The sequence below is a fragment of the Chionomys nivalis genome, chromosome 7 (assembly GCF_950005125.1).
Source record: "Chionomys nivalis chromosome 7, mChiNiv1.1, whole genome shotgun sequence".
Classification (NCBI taxonomy): domain Eukaryota; kingdom Metazoa; phylum Chordata; class Mammalia; order Rodentia; family Cricetidae; genus Chionomys; species Chionomys nivalis.
Genome location: NC_080092.1, coordinates 68,817,986 through 68,837,692, shown reverse-complemented (window position 1 = coordinate 68,837,692; position 19,707 = coordinate 68,817,986). Strand labels below are relative to the sequence as shown.

General features: G+C 52.3%; 1 protein-coding gene across 3 annotated transcripts in view; it reads right to left on the bottom strand.

The window, feature by feature from the left end:
* Nucleotides 1-19,707, bottom strand: part of Cuedc1 (CUE domain containing 1) — a 90,758-nt gene that overhangs the window by 15,976 nt on the left and 55,075 nt on the right. For all 3 annotated transcript variants that reach the window (XM_057776229.1, XM_057776228.1, XM_057776230.1), the window contains exon 2: nucleotides 3,525-4,178. In XM_057776229.1, coding sequence (XP_057632212.1) covers nucleotides 3,525-3,896 — 372 coding nt within the window. In that variant the 5' untranslated portion in view covers nucleotides 3,897-4,178. The remainder of the gene's footprint in view (nucleotides 1-3,524; nucleotides 4,179-19,707) is intronic.

The following is a 19,707-nucleotide window of genomic DNA, read 5'->3' as shown; positions in this document are numbered from 1 at the left end:
CAGAGACCAAAGAACCTGAAAGGGGCTCAGGAGGCCCTAAGTGACTCAGTCCCTGACTCCTCCAGCCCCATCTGAACTCTGAGTTTGTAGAAGCTGTGTCTCTGCTTCTGTCCATCCAGGCCCCACAGACACATCTGAGCCCTAGGCCAGCCGTGCCCAGCACAGGGAGGCTGGCAGGGATGCCCTGGTAGCAAGCGTACACATGTCCTGGTAGTGACTGTGCACACGCACTCAGCGCTCTGCATGCCAGCCTGACCCTAGGAGGCACCCGCTCTGGAATGCGGGCTCTTTCCTGTGAGGCGGAAAGTATTTAAACAGATGCTTCTGCAGAAAAAAAGAATGAGGCCGCCTGGCTGGCCAGGCCACCATGCTGCTCACCCCACATTCCACCAGGAAGGAAAGGAGATGGTGTGAAGAATGGGTCCCGGTCCCTGGTGACTGACTCCCTGTTGCCTAGTACAGAAGATGCCAGCCAAGATCCCAGGGTGCCCAGAGGACTCGCTGCCTCCCTCAGCCACATGCCCCCGTTTCCCACAGTTCTTGGCTCTGAGGGACAGGGTCCAGGCTAAACTTGGTCTGGTGGGAGGGAGAGGAGAGTTCTGTGGGTTTCCTCTGAACTGTGCCATGCGCCCAGACTCAAGGACGGTAGGGATGTGGGCAGGCCCTGTATGCTAGAGTGCAGCTTCTTGGAGCAGCAAACCTAGCCTCAAGAGAGGATTGTGTCAACAGTGGGGAGAAGGCAGGTGGTGGGAAGGTCAGCTCCAGAGAAGATCTGTAGTCCCAGAGAGGGAACCCCAGCATCCTCCTGCCCCCGCTCCATCTTCCCAACCACAAGGAGCTTGTTCTGGCTCTAAAGGTGTTGTAAGTTCTGTGGCCTCCTGGCCTAACTCACTGTGGGTGATGGATGCCTGCCAGGTGTTCCGGAGGCTAGTAGGGAGGCAGGGTCTGGGCCATTTATCTGACAGGAGCTGTTTCTCTGTGACAAGGATATCCCCTGGGCCAGCCCACCATCCATCAGCCTCTAGAGAGGGGGCTTTTTCCAGTCAGCAGTTATTGTCATTCTGACTGCGGCTCATAAATTTTCTGCAACACTTTACGCTGGCTCAGGAGCTGCCTGCTGATGGGCCCAGGCAGGGCTCCAAAGGTGGGGGCTGGGAGAGAGCCAAGGAGAGCCGAGAAAGGGTTCGACTGGGACAACAGACTGCTTGGGAACAGAAGTGCAGCACGGGATGGATGCCTAGGACTGAAGAAGCCTTGCAGAGGCTTGCGATGCCACGGGCACTGTGGGCAAGGCAGGAAACGCCCCGCCTGCCAGGCCTCCAGCACCAACAGGACCATAGAGAGTCAAAGCATGCAGGGAACTTCCAGCTCACACTGAAAGAATGTACATACACGTGCACACATGCACACCTCCTTTCAACGAGAAGGGTCTGGATTTTCCAGTGCTCTCCCTGTTGACTAATCCAGACAGGTCAAAGGGGTGCAGGACAGAGGAAAAGGTGACAGAAAGCTGTGCAAAGACAGCATCAATAGGGCTGGGGAGGTGGCTCGGTCAGTAAAGGGCTTGCCACACAAGCTTGGGGACTTGGGTTCAATATACAGCACCTGTATAAGAAGCTGGGCTGGGGCTCACACCAGTAATGCCAGTGCAGGGGATGCGAAGTAAAACAGTAATTCTCCCTGGAGCTTATCAATCAGCCAGTCTTGCCTAATTAGAGAGAGACTCTGCCCCCCAAAAACAAGGGAGCTGGCTTCTGAGGATTAACATCCAAATCGATCTCTCGCTTATACGCACGTGCATGTGCGCATACACACACACACACACACACACTTATGTATATACATACATACTCACACACACGCAACATCTCATTGCAAAACTTCCCCTTGTACCTGCTATCTGCCCGGGGAGAGCATACCACACTGACACAAATCATTGTTACCCCTACAACATCTCCTCCGTGGAGTGAGAATGCTAGAAACACTCACTAAAGAGGGAAGTGGGAGGAGCAAGAAGGCCAGGTCCTGAAGTCGAATCTGGTCCAGAGTTCTTATGTAAACAAAGGTGATGGTTCTTATTAAGTTTGAGAAACAGAAAAGATGTATTTCTGAAGCAGCTGAGATACCCAGCACAGTATGGACTGTGGGAACAGTGGGATTCAGCTGGGCCTGGTGGAGCATGCTTGCCATTCCAGCTACTGGAGACTTGGAGGGAGGAGGATGGGGAGTTCAAGGTCTGCCTGGACTCCAGAGCAAGCACAAGACTCACCTGGATTGCACAGAGACAGCTTATGTAAAAAGAAGGCTGGGGAGTGGCTGGGAGACAGAGGACTTGCACGGCATGTATGAGGTCCTGGGTTCAACCCTCAGGATGGGAAAGAACAGAGTGGAGTGTGTTCCCATCTTCTGGTTTTGTCTCATCCATGGCTCTTGTACTATTTGCATGCCTCACCCTTTGCCCTGAGAACTTCATGTCCTTTTAGGCTAGGGGTTAGCTGGACACTGAACTCCTGAATGAGGCCATAGAAAACAGGCTATCCCCAAGGGTGGGGTGGGTCTTGATTCACTGTGGTTGGATGTGCCCTCCACCCTGGGAATGGCTCCCTCCTTATGAGGATCTGAGGACGAGCTGACAAAGGCCCGCCTCACTCTCCAAGCACCCCCAGCTCCCTGTCTGTAGTGGTGCTCCCCTACTCTTCTGAGTGGAGGGTGTAGCCAGCCTTACTGATCACTCGCCCTCTCTCTGGTCCTGGAGCCAGGTCACCTTTTCCCTGCTCTTGGTGTGATTCTCTCCTCTGCTCCTGTTTCTCTCATTCTGGTCCAACTCCTGTCTCCAATCCACACTAGCCTGGAAGCTCCAAAAACATTGTCTGATTTGGTTAGCTAAGGTGATACTCTGCCATTCAAGAGCCTTTCTTGAAAAATATACACCAGAGACTTCAGGCTTGGAACTGAGGGGTCAGGTGTTGGAGTGGGGCCTACATACCTACATTTTTCTCTTCTTTTTTCTTTTTGTTTGTTTTATGAGACAGAATTTCTCTGTGTAGCTTTGACTGTCCTGGAACTCATTCTGTAGACCAGGCTGGTCTCAAACTCACAGAGATCTGCCTGCCTCTGCCCTCTGCCTCTGGGATTAAAGGCGTGTGCCACACCACCCAACTTTGTTTTTTGTTTTTTGATACAGGGTTTCTCTGTATCTTGGGGCCTGTCTAGCTCTTGTAGACCAGGCTGGCCTTGAACTCACAGGGATCTTTACCTGCATTTTAAACAAGCACCTTCCTTAGTTCGGGGTCTTGTCCTATCCCTTAGCATACCAATGAGTGGGTACTTGCTTGTTGGGTGTTTGTTAAACTACTGCATGGTTGCTACCCATAATATAGGTCACTGCCTGATCAAAAGTCTCAAGAGAGATAATTGCTGGTTAGAAGCCAGCTGCCTTACACTCCACCCCAGGGGGGTTAACCCAGAGCCGCTAAGAGAGACCGAACCACTATTGGTGGTGAATTGTCTAACCGTGCCTCTACCTCTGGTGGGATGCTGTCCTCTGAGTCCGAGCTGTCCTCATAGGTGCTGCCACCACCCGCCTCCAGGTTCATCTGCAACAGCTGGTCGATGGTGGCGTCCACCGCGCCGCTGTTGGCACGCAGCACGCACTCAATGATGTCGTAGTCCATGTTGGGGAACATCGTCTTGAAGTCGTCCATGGCCTGGTTGAACTCGAGGCGGCGCACCTGGCGGGCCGGCCGGCTGTTGTTGAGCTCTTGGGGGGCTGCGCTGCCATCCCCGGCCCCAGCTCCGGCCCCGGCCCCTGTCCCGGTCCCGCGAGCCCCGGTGGCCCCGCCACCGCCGCCGCCGCCGCCGCTGCCGCTGCTACTCCTGCGGAACAGGCTGGTCATCTTGTGGAGCCGCTGTGGGAGAATGTTTCTGACAAGCTAAGAAACCGTAGGCGGGGAGTCCCTCTGTCAGCCACTTGCTTGCTCCACAGGCTCAGAAGACTTACTCCTGTGCTTCCTGCGTCCACAAGGACGCCTGTCAAGAATGCACGGTCCAGGCTAGGGGACAGGGGCCGGGGTGGTGGCGGCATGCGGACCTTGGCCAGGCTGTGGCTGTACCGCAGATCATCCACATCCTCAAGTCATCCTGCCACAGGGGGGCTGCAACTGCGCTGATGGCGTCGCCTGAAAAGAGGGACAGAGTCAGAAGTAGAAGCAAAGATACTTAAAGTCTTTGGTGTTAGGCTGTTAGGAAACGATGTGCCATCTACCCAGCCTAGGGAGACCTGCTTCTCTCTGTTCTCTCTCTAGCTGTCATATCTAGCCTAGTTCAGGTGCTGGGGAAGAGCCCAGGTCTTTGTGCTTACTAAGCATGCTAACAGGTAAATAAATAAGGCTATGAAAAAACATAAATGTTTTCTTTCCTATTCATTTCTTTGTTTTGTTTTTATTTTTGTTATTTTGAGTTAGGGTCTCATCTAGCCCATATTGACTTCAATATGACGTGTGGCTGAGGCTGGTCTTGAACTCTTAATCCCTCTGTCTCTCCTTTCACTATCCTGCCTCAGACTCCTGAGGGATGGGAGTACAGGCACATATACCATCATACGCAGCTTCCCGAAACTGTCTCGAGGAACCCTATGTGTCTAGGTTTTATTCATATTCCATCTCGAACCGAGTTCCCTGATGCAGTCAACCTAGCTGGTACCCAAGGTTAGCACGAGGATGTGCAGACAGGCCTGAAAGTCAAGCATGCTTAGGAACTGAAATCTACAACAGAACACCACCCAGCCCTCTCAGCAGAGCACTGAGATGGTCACCAAGGTGATGTTGCTGTTAGTGTAGACAAAGGCGGGAGTACAGTGTCTGAAATCCCTTGGTAAGGGGCTGAGGATCAGCTCGCAGGTGGAGTGCTTGCCTGGCATGCACAAAGCCTCTCAGTTCAGTCCCTGCCACTGAATAAAACCTGGCCTGGTGGAGAATGTGGAATAGTCCCAGCACTTGGGAGGCACTGACCAGAGGATTGGGAGTTTTTGGCCAGCCTGAACTAGAGAACTCGTCTCTCAAAACCAAAACCCGCAGCCAGTGAGATGGCTCAGTGGATAAAGGGCTTGCCACCAAGCCTGGTGACCTTAGTTTAATTCCTGGGACCTCTGTGGTAGAAGGAGACAATTGACTCCCACACATTGTTCTCTGACCGACCCCCCTCTCACACACACAAATCTGGCTCTGACTTTCTCCATTTTATCCCAAGATTGAGTCCAACAGCTTGTAGGAAGGTCGCAAGGTCTCACTCTGCAGCCCTGCTGACCTCTAGCTCACAATTCCTCTGCCCCTGCTCCCCAGTACAGTGCTACCGCATGCAGCTCCTCTAAAGGTATTCTCGAGCTCGAGGAGCCAAATGCAAGCCTCTTCTCTGTTCTCCAGGACGGGAGCCAGGGCCTTGACCGCAGATGGAGAAACTGTCATGTGAGCACATCTTCATCACACTCAGAGAGCGGAAACACACTCACACTGACTGTTATGAAGGGAAAGACAGGATCAGAGGGGAGTAGGGAAGGTACGGTAGCGGGGACCACCCCATTGGGATGAGAAGGCCATCAGTGCCATTAATGTTACTACTTCAGGTCAGATCTCATACTCTGGAAGTGGCTTCAAGTATCTACCACACTGAGTTCCAAACATCTTGCACCCTCTCTTTCCTCGAGAGGATATGAACATTCTCAAGGAGCCCTATTCTGGTGTCTGCCTATTTCCAGAGAGGTGGATTAGGTACAATTTAAAAAAAAATTTTAAATTATATTTATTTTGTGGCGGGGGGGTGCACAATATGCTATAGCACGCATGCGGAGGTCCGAGGACCAACTTGTGAGGTTAGTTAGCTTTCTCCTTCCATCCTGTGGGCCCTGGGTGCAAACTCAAGTCATCAATCTTGTCTGTAAGTGCCTTCACCTGCTGAGCCATCAAGCTTTTTGTCCATTTGGTTTTTGTTGTTATGGTTGTTGTTGTTTGGCTGGTTGGTTTTTTTGAGACAGGCTTTCTCTAGCTTTGGATGTCCTGGAACTCACTCTGTAGACCAGGCTGGCCTTGAACTCATAGAGATCTGCCTGCCTCTGCCTCCTGAGTGCTGGGCACATGCCACCACCACCCGGCTCTATTTGTTTTTAAAGACAGGGTCATGTAGTCCAGGCTAGCCTTGAACTCACTATGTAGTTAAGGATGGTCTCAAACTCCTGAGCCTCCTGCCGTCATCATTCAAGTGCTGGAATTACAACCATGTACCACTATACCCAGCTAGGAGATGAATTCGGAAGTGGAAAATTACAGGCACACAGGTTCTGAATAGCTAGCGGACACTGAAGTCCCTTTCTGCCCTGAAAGAACTTATTTAATAAGATCATGTGCCCACATCATGTGTAGGCATTGGATCCTCGTACAAGCTACCATGCATGAGTTTGCTTTACATGTGATTAAACCATAAATTCCACTATGCCATTACTTTTATCTACTTAATGGCACAGTGTAGGCATCTTCCCACATCAGAACACACAGACGTTACATGCTTGAGCAGTGGCTGGTCCACTGAGAGTACCATGGTTTACCACCCCACTCCTTTACTTCCTGGCTGCCCAGAAGAGCGAGTCATAGCCGGGGAGGCCAAAGCCATGACACAAGAAGAAAGAAGGGTGGCCTCGGGTCTTCAGTCTGGGGATTTGGTTATGAGGATGAGCCCAAGACAATTGCCACATGTGTGTGGCTTCCTGCTGCAACACCCAAGCCCCCCTCCCTTCCTGCCCTCCCCTCCAATAGGAGGTCTGAGGCAGCTCGGTGGTTCCATTAGGAGTGGAGTACCACTCTGGAGGCCTCTAACCTCCAGGCCCCAAAAGCCAAGACTCCGATGTCATTACACATAGGGTCAGAGGCTCTGGTTAAAGCCCTTGAGAGTATAGCCTCCATCGCCCCGCCCCTAGTGTAATTCAGCTGAAAGATTAGAGGCCAGGCTTGTCACTCTGCCAAGGGCAACTCCATGAAGAAAGAAGCTAGGACCTGGTCCACAAAGAGAAAGAAGAAAAAAGATGAGTTTACAGCCATCCTATGAACTCCTTCACGCGGGTCCCTTGGGTGCTGGGTCTCTGAGTGTTGAGACACACTGAAAGGCCTTCTCAATCAACTGTAGGCTCTCCTGTGGGAATATCTGTCCCTCTTTCTGTGCAAAGGAGACAACCTGGCTCTTAGCCTGTGCCATAAAGTGGCAGTCTGCTTCAGTGGCAGGCTGAAGTAGGGGTGCATGGCTACAGTGGCCCACTGGAGGAGGGAGGCTATGGGGGTTCTCTCCCAGTCCCTGGCTATCAACCCAAGAATCCTCCAGATCACTGAAGGATATGAGGATTCTCCTAGCACAGGCCAGTCCCTGGAGCCTAGGCAGTAGGAGACATCCCAGTTCGGGTGACCACCTAAAACTGTCCCCACAACTATAACCTTCAAATACAGTTGAAGAGTATCTCAAGAACATGGAATAAGCAACAGAAACGCCTAGATCTTTCCACCAAAGCAGCTCTGTGGGTTTGGAGAAAGTGGTTCAGAAATAAGAAGCCAGGGGCCGGGCGGTGGTGGCGCACGCCTTTAATCCCAGCACTTGGGAGGCAGAGGCAGGCAGATCTCTGTGAGTTCGAGACCAGCCTGGTCTACAAGAGCTAGTTCCAGGACAGGCTCCAAAACCACAGAGAAACCCTGTCTCGAAAAACCAAAAAAAAAAAAAAAAAAAAAAAAAAAGAAATAAGAAGCCAGGGAAACAGGATTTGATGGACAGCCAAAACTCAGAGACTACTGGCAGCCAGGCTGTTAGGACTAGCACCACATAGGGTCTAGGTTCTCAGAGGATTGCCCTCTCTGCTCCTTGTTAAACTTAAGCCAGCCTGAGGCCAGGGTTGAGGTAGCAGCCTGGGGAAAGAATCACCAGATCAGGCTGCCTTTTGTAGTAAACCCTGCTCAAATGAAAAGCAGTTTAAAATTCATGGGAGAATGGAGGCTCACAGACCACCCCTGGGTCATGAACTTGTCAAAGCCCCTTTTATCTTTATTACAATTCTCCAGTCCTACTCTTTTATAATTTTCCAATTCCTACTATTTTATAAGAGTAGGAATGAGTTCAGAGAAGTCAAGTAACTTACCCAAAACCACACAGCTAGTGGGTAGGAAGAAAAACCAGAATTAGCATCCCACCTCCAAAGAACTAAAATGCCAAGTAAGGTCTGCAGGGCTACGAGCCAAGGAGCCTGAGAAATGCAGCCACGTGTGCCCGGGCTTAGGACATTCCATCAAAGGATACATGACCCAGACAGCACAGGGGAGGTCTTCTGGCCCTGTCCCAGACCTGGCTAGGTGACCTTGGAGAGAGCAGGACGCCTCTGTGAACCTACTGCTACTGTGGGCATGAAAACAGGAAGGTGAGTCCTGATGAACTTGTGGCGGAGGAAGTGAATCAAACTCGCCAGGCCCGTTAGACCTCTCCCTGAGCAAATGGGTGTGGGTAACCTCAGGACCTGGAAGCAGAAACTCCATACCTGTCCTCCCCCAGGACCCAGGGAGCCAGGCCCAAAGCAGCCTGCTGCCAACTGCCAATTGAAGTGAGTGAGAGAGGCTTCAAGGCCTGAGTCACTTGGAGCCTGGCCCAGGGAGGTAGGCAGACTGCCCCAGTGTGGCTTACCCAGCCTTGTCCAAGGTCAACTCAGACAGCCTCCTGCCTTAAGAAGGCCTGTTCCTGAAGGCTATGGTCTGCTCTGTGCTAGGGGTGAGACAGTCTGAGGACCAGAGGGGCTGGGCTCACAGTCGACCCCAGGAAGGTCACGTGACTTGGGAAAGCGATTTCAGGTTTCTGGACCTCAGCTTCCTCGCTGGCAGAAGCAGTGTGTACACTGAGGAATGCCGGGGTGGGACTTCTATGGGTTCCTGGGTTGGAGGAAGTCCCTGAGGTGACAGGCTGGGGTCGGCTGGTCACAGGCCTCGGCTACCCCATGCTATACTTGCTTCCTGAGTAAATCCTGCGGCTCTGAGTACCTTCAGCCAGCTGCATGCTGGCTTCTGCTCTTGAATTTCCTGCAGGCATTGCCTCCACTCCACACCTATACAACCTACTATGGCCTCCACCAGGTGCCCACCAGCACCTCTGACAGAGTGTCAGTCCAACCTAGCCTGTGTCTATGTGCCATCTCTGCCCAACCAGCTTCATGGGTGAGGTCAAAGCTTTGGGAACGTCTTTAAGAACATATTCCTTACATCGTTCATTTGATCTACAGCAACCCCTACCTTCTTTGCCTTTAAACTGTCCCTCAGAACATGGTTGCTTCTCACCCCTTGCCACCTCCCTGCCTCTCTGTGGACTGCATGTTAAGGTGGTACGGCTTTCCTTATCTCCAAAGTCCCTGGTGGCTAGTCCTCAGGCCATACCCCAGAGTTTCGCTGTGGCCCAGCAAGCCCCTTGTGCTCCTGCCATCAAATGTGTTGGTTGGGGCGCTTGTCTGTCATGCACAAGGCCCTGGGTTCCATCCATGGCACTGGGCAAAGCAGGTGTGGTGGTGCACACCTGCAATCCCAGCACTCAGGAGGGAAATGGAGGTGGGAGGAACAAAACTTCAAAGTCATCCTCATAGCAAGTTCAGGAAGGAAAAGAAAATGTGCATGTGTGTGTCCACAGGTACACGCCCACAGGGAGACACATGTAGACACTGACCCGGACAGCTGTCTTGAGCAAGCCACATGCTTGTCACTCCATGAGCAAGCCTACCCTATTCTCCAGGGCCTCGGGCTCTTAGTACCCACTGTGTTGCCATCCCACAAAGCCCACAGTGCCTTATCTCCCTTCCTTCTGGTCCCTGCTGCAGCACTATCAGGGGGCCAGCTCTGCAGACCACTCTGTCCTCCACAGCTCCTTGACCTTTGCCCTGCTTCATCATCCTCTGTCACAAACGCCATATATGGTCCACTTGTCAGTGAGCGTCTTCTCTACTAGACCAGAGCTCCCAAGGGTAGCTTTGCTGTATCTGGTGTGGAGTCCCTGGTGTCGCAGCGGCAGCAGCCGGCACGGTCAGCCTGTGCTAGATAAGTGGGCAAGCAGAGAAGCAACCAGTGGAGGAACACAGTAACAAACAGTGGGCGTTTAAATCCCTTTCTCCTCTGCTTTCTTATTCCCCACTGCAAACTACAAGGCCCAGAGGGAGGCTCTATGACCCCATTTCCTAGACAGAGTGACTGAAGCTAAGATGCTTCCGTTCCTGTCTCCCAAGCTCTCTCTGCCTGTCTTCAGGCCGTCTCTTTGGCACACAATTCTGATGGCTACACCCATGTCAGCTCCAGGGGTCAGGGGACAGTCCCACTCCCATGGCTGATTTGATTTGCATTTTTCCCCCAAGCAGGCACAAGGTCAGCCTCGAAATGTAGGGGTTAGAACTGGAGACCCCAGGAGGAGGAACGAGGCTATGAAGCCAGCACTTTCTTCTACCTCTCTGGGAAGGAAGGGAGGGATCACCCCAAATCAGATCTGTCCCCACCTACCCCAGACTTCCTCTCTAGCCCTGGCTGAGGAACCTTGAACATCTGGTCTACCCTTAAGGGGCTCTTTCTTGCTCAGGAACTGAGTTCAGTCCAGTGACATCACCAGGCCAGGCCACTAGGTGGTGTCCCAGGGCCCAGGCCACAGCAGTCCCGGGAAAGGGCTAACCGCAGCTGCCCTCCCAGAACCTTGTTGTGCCCTGCCCCCACCCTAGGGCTGCCTGCAGGACAGCAGAGCCACCCGATAGCACAGGCATCTTAGAAATGAGGGGGGTAATGTGTGGCAGGAGAGACGCCAGCCACTTTCTATGCTCTGACCTCAGCGGATGGAATTAATCCACCCAGGCGTCTTGTCCTCCAGTGCCCACCCGGACTAGGGACCCTGTGCAGCCAAGTGCTGTGGCAGAAACTCAAGGCAAACCATCAAACCCGAAGGGTGACATCTGTGCTCTGCCCACCCGGGAGGGGAAGCAGGGCCCTGGCTGACTGCATCAGCGAGACTCCAGGATACCAGGGCCAGAGGGGTCAGAATGAGGTCATGTGTAAACGTGGCTAAGTCCCGGGGAAACCTCAAGAGGGTGAGGCGGTGTGAACCGAGAAGCTGCTGGGTCCCCCGGGCAGCTGCATCCTCACCCAATTGTCACCTCGGACACCGTGGGGGTGGGTGCAGGGCAGTCTGCCGAGTTCTAAGGCTTCTGAACTGAAGAGGCCCGAAAAGAGAGAAGCGGGAGGTGGGCGAGCAAGAGGCAGAAGCTACCGGGGGTGTGTGAGCCTGCGCGGCCAAGCACCCTGGGGAGGAGGGGCAGCGCTGACAGAGCCGCCTTGTCCTCCGGCCCCTGCACAGACTTGTTTTCTTCCCAAGCTATTAATGTCGCTGCAGCTTCAAAAGCCGGGTGACCTTTAAATGCCGAGCCTTCTGCTCCAGCCCAAGGCTCGGAAACGGCTTAATGGATGGATACTCGGCCCCAACGGTCACAGCTGCTGGGACGACAACAAAGCCTGCCTCATTCCCAGAGCCCCCAGTACTGCGGGGCAGCCACACCTGTGCCCATTCTTTAACCCTGGCACAGTAACCGCAGCAAGAGGCCAGGTTGGACACGGAAGAGGGAAACCCGTGGGGGGGTAGGGAGAGGGAGAACGACACTTGCCACGCCCTGCTGTGTGACCAGGGTTGGCCCTTCATCTCTGTGTGTTAACTCATTTCTCTTTCGCCTGTTAAACATGAGGATTTTTGAAAGAGGGCTGGAGGGGCTGGGGGTGGGGAAGTGAGAGGGTATGGTGGATCCAGGAGAGATGGCCCAGCACTTAAACCTGCTTGCTGCTCTTGCAGAGGACCAGAGTTGAGTTCCCAGCACCCACTGGCTGGCTCACAAGTGCATGTAACTCCAGCTCCAAGGGATCCAAAATCCTGGCCTCTGTGGGCACTGTACAAACATGGTATACATACAAGTACATGCGCACACATATACACATATGTAAAAAATAAATTTAAAGAAGGAATAAAAAGAAAGAAAATAAAGGAACTCCGAAACTCGTTGCTACAAAGACCCATAGTTTCCAGGCTAGACAGCTAGCAGGGGTGAGGAGCTACAGGTCCCCACCCACAGGGCTACACAAGGCACAGCTCCTCTACATCCCCGTGTATTTAAGGGGCTCTGGAAGGCTAGGGCATTGGAATGAGGTTTTGCTGTTGCTTTGTTTTGTTTTGAAACTCTTTAAAACATATGAAGAAGACACGTGGGGGAGAACAAGTGGGGGGAGGGAGAGCTTTTCCTTTCCCCTCATTCTTCCCTCTCCAGCGTCGACGTTAGTAGCCAAATGGACATGCTGATGAGGCACCAGGGCAAAAGGTTCCAGAGGAGGTTAATGGCCCTCCCCCACGGGAAGATCTGGCCCTAGATCCTCGGTCCTTAGGACACCATCCTTCATCTTGGTCCTGACACTTAGTTGCCATAAAAGGCGCCCTGAGGAGTTCAACTCTGCTTCCAACTGCGATAATTGCAGATGAAGATCCCCAGGCCTTCATACCAATCCAGTTCCGGTGCTCAGCTCACGCGTGCCTCATACCTGGAATCCCAGGAGAATGCTAAATGTTCAAAGCCAGCATGTGCTACACTGGAAGAACTCAGTACCAAAACATAAAACAGAAGTGCCTGTGGGGGGCGCCTTTAATCCTGGCACTCAGAGACAGAGGCAGGAGGATCTTTGTGAGTTCAAGACCAGCCTGATCTAAATGTGAAACCTTGTCCCAGAAATAAATAAAGAAATAAAGAAATAGGGCCAGTGAGATAGCTCAGTGCAGTACAAGTGCGGACACTTGCCACCACTCCTAATATCCCGAGTCCTGTCCTGGGAATCCACGCGTGAGAAGCAGACTGATTTCCACAGGTTGTCCTCTGACTTCCACATGTGCTTTGGTGAACTAAAGCACACAAATAGTAAAAATAAATTAAGTGTAATAAAAAATGTATTTTTAAAGTCAGCCGTCAGAGTTCACACCTGCAATCCCAATGACCAAGGTTGAACCAGGCAGACGTCTGTGCATTCAAGGCCAACCTGGTCTACATAGTAAGTGATAGGCCAGCCAGGGCTACATAGTGAGACCCTGTGTCAAAAACATGATAATGGCAACATAGCCACAATGACTAGCTCCCGCTGCCTGAGCCTCTTTCCTCCCCAGGCACCATGGCAAGGGCCTCATGTGTCTTAATGCCCTTCGTGCTCTCAGCAGCCCTAAGCAGTGTGTGCTCTCCTGCCCTCTCCAACGGTAGGGTTACACAGAGTGTGAGCACTTGTTCAAGGTCACACAGCTAAGTGGCCACGCTGAAATCTGAAGCCACGCTGTCCAATTTCAGATTCAACACAACATCCGTCAGGCTGGAGAGCAACTCTGTGTTCCCTGGCACAGACCACAGACTGGGCACACAGCAAGTACTCCGGAACTGGGGGTGGCACAGAATCCTAGGAGGCAAGCTAACCCTGGAGGAGCTGAAGAGAGCAAATGGGGGTCTTCCAGCTCTGAAATAGTGCTCAGCTCCAGGGAGCAAGGGAGGAGGGGCCTGCAGTAAAGTTTCACCCAGAAGAACAGAAAGCTTGGAAAAAACAGTTTCCTTACAAAGCCCGTGTTCCCCATCCCACCAATGTTGTCAAGTTGCCCGAGTAACAGGTTGTTTAGTACCAAAATCTGGGCGGGCTATGGAATATTTCCACAACAAATTTTTCTTCTATCAACAAACCCCACCAGCTCCGGCAAGAGTTCAACTTAGGGCTGGGGAGATGAAACCTCATTGGGTAGAGAGGGACTGTTCCCCACTCCACCCAAAGAACTGGCAGGAACATGTGTGTGTTTGGGATCAAATCAAACAGTCCAGATCCAGACCTGGAGAAGGGGCCACCAGGAGCTCAGGTGCAGGGCCAGGAAGCTGGGCCAGTGTCAGGAGTGAGCTTATGCTGGCGCTGGTCCAACAGCTTGGACAGAGGGACCAGCTCCCCTGCAGGTTTTCCCACTGGTGGAATCTGCAAGGTCTATAGCAGGAGCTGTCTCTACAGTCAGCTCAGCCCCCCACAATTTAGCTGGGAAAACTTAGGCCAAGTCACGTAAGGTCAGCTGGGATGCTCAGTTCGGGATGGCAGAGGAAAGTCCAAAGAATGACAACCTCAACCCCTGCCTCCACTGGACACATTGATGCGCATTGTGCCCCTACCTACAGATTTGTGAATCCCACACCTCTATGGAGTGTTCCTATGCTTCAATGTGTACCTATGCCCAATAGGGACAGAAAGTCGAGCCTTGCAGTCATGGGACAACAGAGGACTGGAACTACTCTTCCAGGAGGAGGCTGGTGACGGACATGAGGGTAATTCATCACCAGCCACATAGACATCATGAGATACTATTCAATCATAAGCAAAAACAAAGCATTTTGATAGGTCTCTTTTTGCTGAAGACTTAATGGCACAACGAAAGGCGCCCACAAGTTTAGTCGGAACACTACAGTGTGCTGTGGGCGGGGTTGGGAAGGTGAGTGTGTACTGAGAGGGACAGGGAGCTGTAGGGTTTTTTAAATATACTTTCAAAATGTTTATTCACGTTCATTTATTAGCTTGAAAATAAGCCAGCAGCCCAAAGAACATCAAAAGCCTAGCTGCGCCCGTAATTTTTCAGTTTCACTGTGTGTATGTACATTGTGTACAATGACCAGCAGCCATTTGTTTCCATGCTGTGTGTGAACCCAGGACCTCGGGCCTGACAGGCACACGTTCTGTCAGGGAGTCACAATCCTGGCCCCCTGAGTTGCTTTTTGATAGTTATGATACCAGCATCTATAATTACCCGCTGCAGACTTGCTAAGCACCTGCATTATCTCATCAAGTCACCCTGGTAACCATTACTCTACCCATCTTATAGGTAAGGAAACTGGAGCTCAGAGAGGTTGACTGACTTACATTGGATCACACAGTGGTGGGCTAAGAATCTGAATCAGCGGTCTGGTCCCAAAGGCCATGTTTTGCTGTCTCTAACCTGCTATATAAACTGAAGATGACCTTAAATTTCTCATCACCCTGCCTTCCCCTCTTAAATGCTGGGGTTATAAGTGTGTACTACCACTCCCATTTTACACGGGGATGAATGAACTTAGGACTTCCCACATGGTAGACAACACTTGACCAACTGAGCCGCCCCTATACTGTCTCTCTAATGAACAGAAAACAATAGCACCTGATGTGGTGGCTCACGCCTTTAATCCAGCACTCAGGAGGAGGAGGTAGGTGGATCAGTCTCTGAGCTGGAGGCTAGCCTGGTCCACAAGAGTGAGTTCCAGGACAGCCGGGGCTACACAAAGAAACCCTGTCTCAAAATACAAAAGAAAAAAATTCAAGCAGCCTAGAGTTTGTCTGTCCAGCTTTAAGAATGCTGGGCTTTAGACTCCCCACCAGTCTTATTTGTTGGGATTACTTGGGCAGACTTTCTTCTGGAACAGCTTGAATTCCCCACTCCCATCATGCATTTCCCCCTCTGCCCCAACCCTGGTTAGGGACCCACATATTCCTAGCAGAGGACGGCAAGGGAAAAATGAAGGCCCAGTGGGCAATGGGGTGCACGGGTCCCCAACACTGAGGAAACAGGACCTTGGCTTGAGGGCCTGACGTGGTTGGCGGCTACTGAGCTGAGCTGGAATAGGAGACTAGAGAACAGAGTCAGTAAGTGTGGAACTCCAGCGTGGGTGCAGCAGATCTGGGCTCTGCAGCTGTCTGCGTGACTTGCTTCTCGCAGCAATTTTGTAAAGCAAGGAGACCTACACCTCTCAGGTGGGCCTCCGGAGCGGGACTCCTGGTGGACTTGGTAGGCGTAGGGCTGACATAAACCCTGCATGCTCCAAAGCTACACAGCCGGGGCAGAGCCAGAGACAGCTTGTCATCTTGGGTCCAGTCCAGCCCTGCAGTAGAACTGTGTGTAGCACAAAGGCCTCAGGCTGGGGGATCCTGCAGCCCTGGGCGGGAGCTGAGCCCTTAGTCCCTCTGCCTAGAACTGGACCCCGGAGAAGTCTGTAAAGGGTGAATAACTGGAATAGTACCTCAGCCTGGGTGGCCCAGCCTTTCTAAGACAGGAGGTTGGCTCCCAGGGAGCCTGCCCTCTGATAGGGGGTGAGGGTCAGGGCAGGGGTTCAGGCTCTGGGAAGCAGAGGCTTCAGGGCATTTTCAGAAAGTACTGCTTAGGCAGCCCAGGAATGACAGACCAGGCTGAGGAACTGAGGCTAAGAGAGGGGTGGCTGGCCAGTGGCTGAACTTCAAAGGAGCAGGCAGCAGCTGCAGCAGAGAGGGACACACACACACACACACACACACACACACACACCAGCCGGGACACTGTCAGAAATTCCACCCAGAGAGGCCCAGCACAGATGGCTGATGGGATTGTCAGAGCAAGCGCCTGCTTCTTTTCCAGCCGCTGGCTGCTCTGGCTCCTGTGGGCCCCCTCCCCCACCCAGCCAACTTTCCTCCCTCCACAGTTTAGAGGTTGCAGGACTCTGGTTCCACAGTTAGGGGAACCCAGCATCCCTCCCCACCAGATAGCCTCAGTCACCCCCATCACACACATAACACTGAAGTCCCTCTGGTCACAAAGCGAGCTGCAACCTCATGGGATCACCTTTAGAAGGTACAAGTGGTTGAAGGCCAGAATGTACTAACTGAAGAGATGGGCCTCAGGTCCTTAGACTCCTGAGCCAGGGCTCCCCTGGACACACTCCGTCTCCCTCTGACATACTGCTCCTGGGCCCGTGTGTGCTAACAAGCCCTTGTTCATTGGCACATTCTCCAGTGCACCTAAGCCGAGTCCCATGCTTATTCCACGCCAGCAGTCACAGACAGACACCCTCTTCACTCTTTAAACCCTTCTCACCCAACCCAGGTATGCAGTCTGCTTCTCTTCTCACCCAGCTCTGAAGCTGGCTTGAAATTATACCCCTTGGGTACCACTACCTCTAGTACTCCCCAATGCCACGCAAGGCTTTCCCTTCACAGACTGATGGCAGGGGCCACCTGAGGACCCAGAATCCCCCCAGCACCTCTCCCCCAGCCGCCATCTGTGCCTGTCATGTTTATAGCACTGGTGGGGTCAGGCTGACCTGACTCGGGGTAGAACTGGCAAAACCAGGCAGTGGCGTGCCCAGCCAAGGCTCCACTTACAGCCTACAAGCGCAGCTCCTGGCAGGACTGTAGGGTAGGGCCTCAGGCCAGCTGGGCTTGTAGTTCCGTCTCTCAAAGTTAATAGTCAGGGAAGGGGTGGGCCCTCTGGTGGGCCCTCCCAGGAGTTCCTTAACCAAGGGTCTTGACCTCTCCAACTTCCAGAAAACAAAGAGCAAGGGTCCCTGTTTGGTCAGAGGACTGAAACCCCCTGGGATGCACGGATGGGGGTAGGGACTGCATCAGAGCCAGGGAAAGACACCATGTGCTAGGGACAGACCATAGGGACACCTCTGAGCCAGAAGAACCTGGATATTTTCATCCCAGACCCAGAACCCTTCCCTCCGCTGGGGCAGTCAATAGGAGTTCACTGGTCTTCAGCAGCAGTCCGCCCTCACCCACACTCAGCAATTACTCATGTTCCAGAACCTGTCCGTGGATGCCTGCTTGGCAGACCTTCCCGACACATCCTGTCATCTGATGCTCGTGCCAATGGATCCAATAGATCGGACCTTGCACTTCAGTCTCGGCATTTCACAGGTAGGAACAGTGAGTCAGGTGTGCGCTACAAGTTGTCCAGAACTGGGCCACATCTAACCACAGGGCAGAAAAGAGAGGGTGAAAAGTCTCCTAGCACTCTGGTCTCCGGCATTATGCTTTGAAGCCAGACCTGGGGCTGGTGTGACTGTTCAGTCGGTAGAGTACTTACCTAGCATGCACAGAACCCCGAGCCCCCAAGCTGAAGCCTCAGTATTTCATAAAACAGGCATGGTGATGGATATAGAAATGGAAGCAGGAGAATTAAAAGTTCAAAACCATCCTAAATTACATAGCAGTTCAAGGCCTGGCCGACATGAAACCTTGTCACAAAACAGGCTAAATAACTAAATAACTACAGCTTGGCTCAGCCTTTCACCTCCTGAACTGACTACATCTCTGGCTTCAGAGGATGCACAGTGCCATCCTACAGGCCTGGGAAGCAAATGCATTTGTGTTCTAGTAGCATCAGCAGATAGTATGACATGCATGGTCATCAGGTGTCCCTAGAGGTTTGCTAAGAACACATCCTCCACCCTGCTATTAAATCAGAACTGCTGGGAGTATGTGTCCATGGGACCCGCATTTCCACAAGCTCTAGGTCATTCTGGTCCACAGTCATGTAGCACCATCTTAAAGGGAGATGTAGTTTGGAGACATGGATGCTAATTTCAACTTCATCACTAAGTAGCCAAGTGACCTCAGGTTGGACCTCCTTTTGGACCTTCAGGCTATTGTGAAAATGGATGGGGAGAACCGTATGAGCCCAAGAGCCCTTCTTCCCTCCCTGTGCATCTCCGTGGGCTCTGGGAGCCCAGATGGCTCACATGTGTAGGAAGTGAGTGTGGAGGACTATTAGGTCAACATACATTGAGGGCTCATTACAAAGAGTTCCTGTCTGGTTGATTTAGGAAAATCTGCAGAAACGGCTTATCTCTGGCTCCAAGCCCTAAACAAATGGCTTTTGGATTATCCACACCCTCTCCCTCCTCCCCTGAACATCTATTTTCTTCATTCCAGCTCCAGCCCAGAGCCAACCAGGATTCTGTAAACACTGGGTCCGCACACCTGGGCTAAGTCAACAGTCATCAAACAAAAGCACTGCCAAATCGCTCCACAAGCCCAGACTTGTACAGGCTCTGTCTCTCGTGGGAAGCAGCAGTCTGGGGTGTGTGGACAAGAGGCTCTCCCTAGCTCAGGACAAAACCAGGGTGCTGAGAATACAAACAGGCTGCAAGGTTATCCAGATATCACAGAGACTGTATGAGGAGCAGCCAGCAGCTCTTAGAACCTTCCAGAAGCAGCAAGCCATTTCTCAGTCCTTGAAGCCTTTCATAATCAGCATCAAAAATCGGATGTAAGAAACCGGGTATGGTGGTGCACACCTTTAATCCCAGCACTCAGAAGGCAGAGGAAGACAGAACTCCCTGAGTTCAAGGTCAGCCTCATGGAGCGTTCTAGGCCAGCCAGGGCTACAGAGTGAGCCCCTGTCTCAAACAAACAAAAACAGCAGCAAAACAGCCACAGTGTAAGGCTGGGAAGATGGCTCAGCTGGTAAAGCCGTGGCTCTGCAAGAATGAGGCGTGGACTTTGAGCCCCAGAGTCTCATTTTTGCAGCCAGGTGTAATGGCTCACACCTTTAATTCCAGCACCTGGGAGGTAGAGCCTGGTCTACACAGAGAGAGTTCCAGAACAGCCCAGGGATACACAGAGAAACCCTGTCTCAAAAAAAAAAAAAAAAAAGTCCAGTGATGGGCATGTGATTATAATCCTTGTACTGGGCTAGCATAGGCCTTCGGGCTCGCTGACAGGCTAGACTAGCATGGTTAGTGAGGTCCAGTTTAGTGGAAGACCTTGTCTCAAAACAAAACAAAAAACAGATTGACACCTGACTTTCACCTGGCTTCCATGAACTATGCACACACAGACACATACACACACA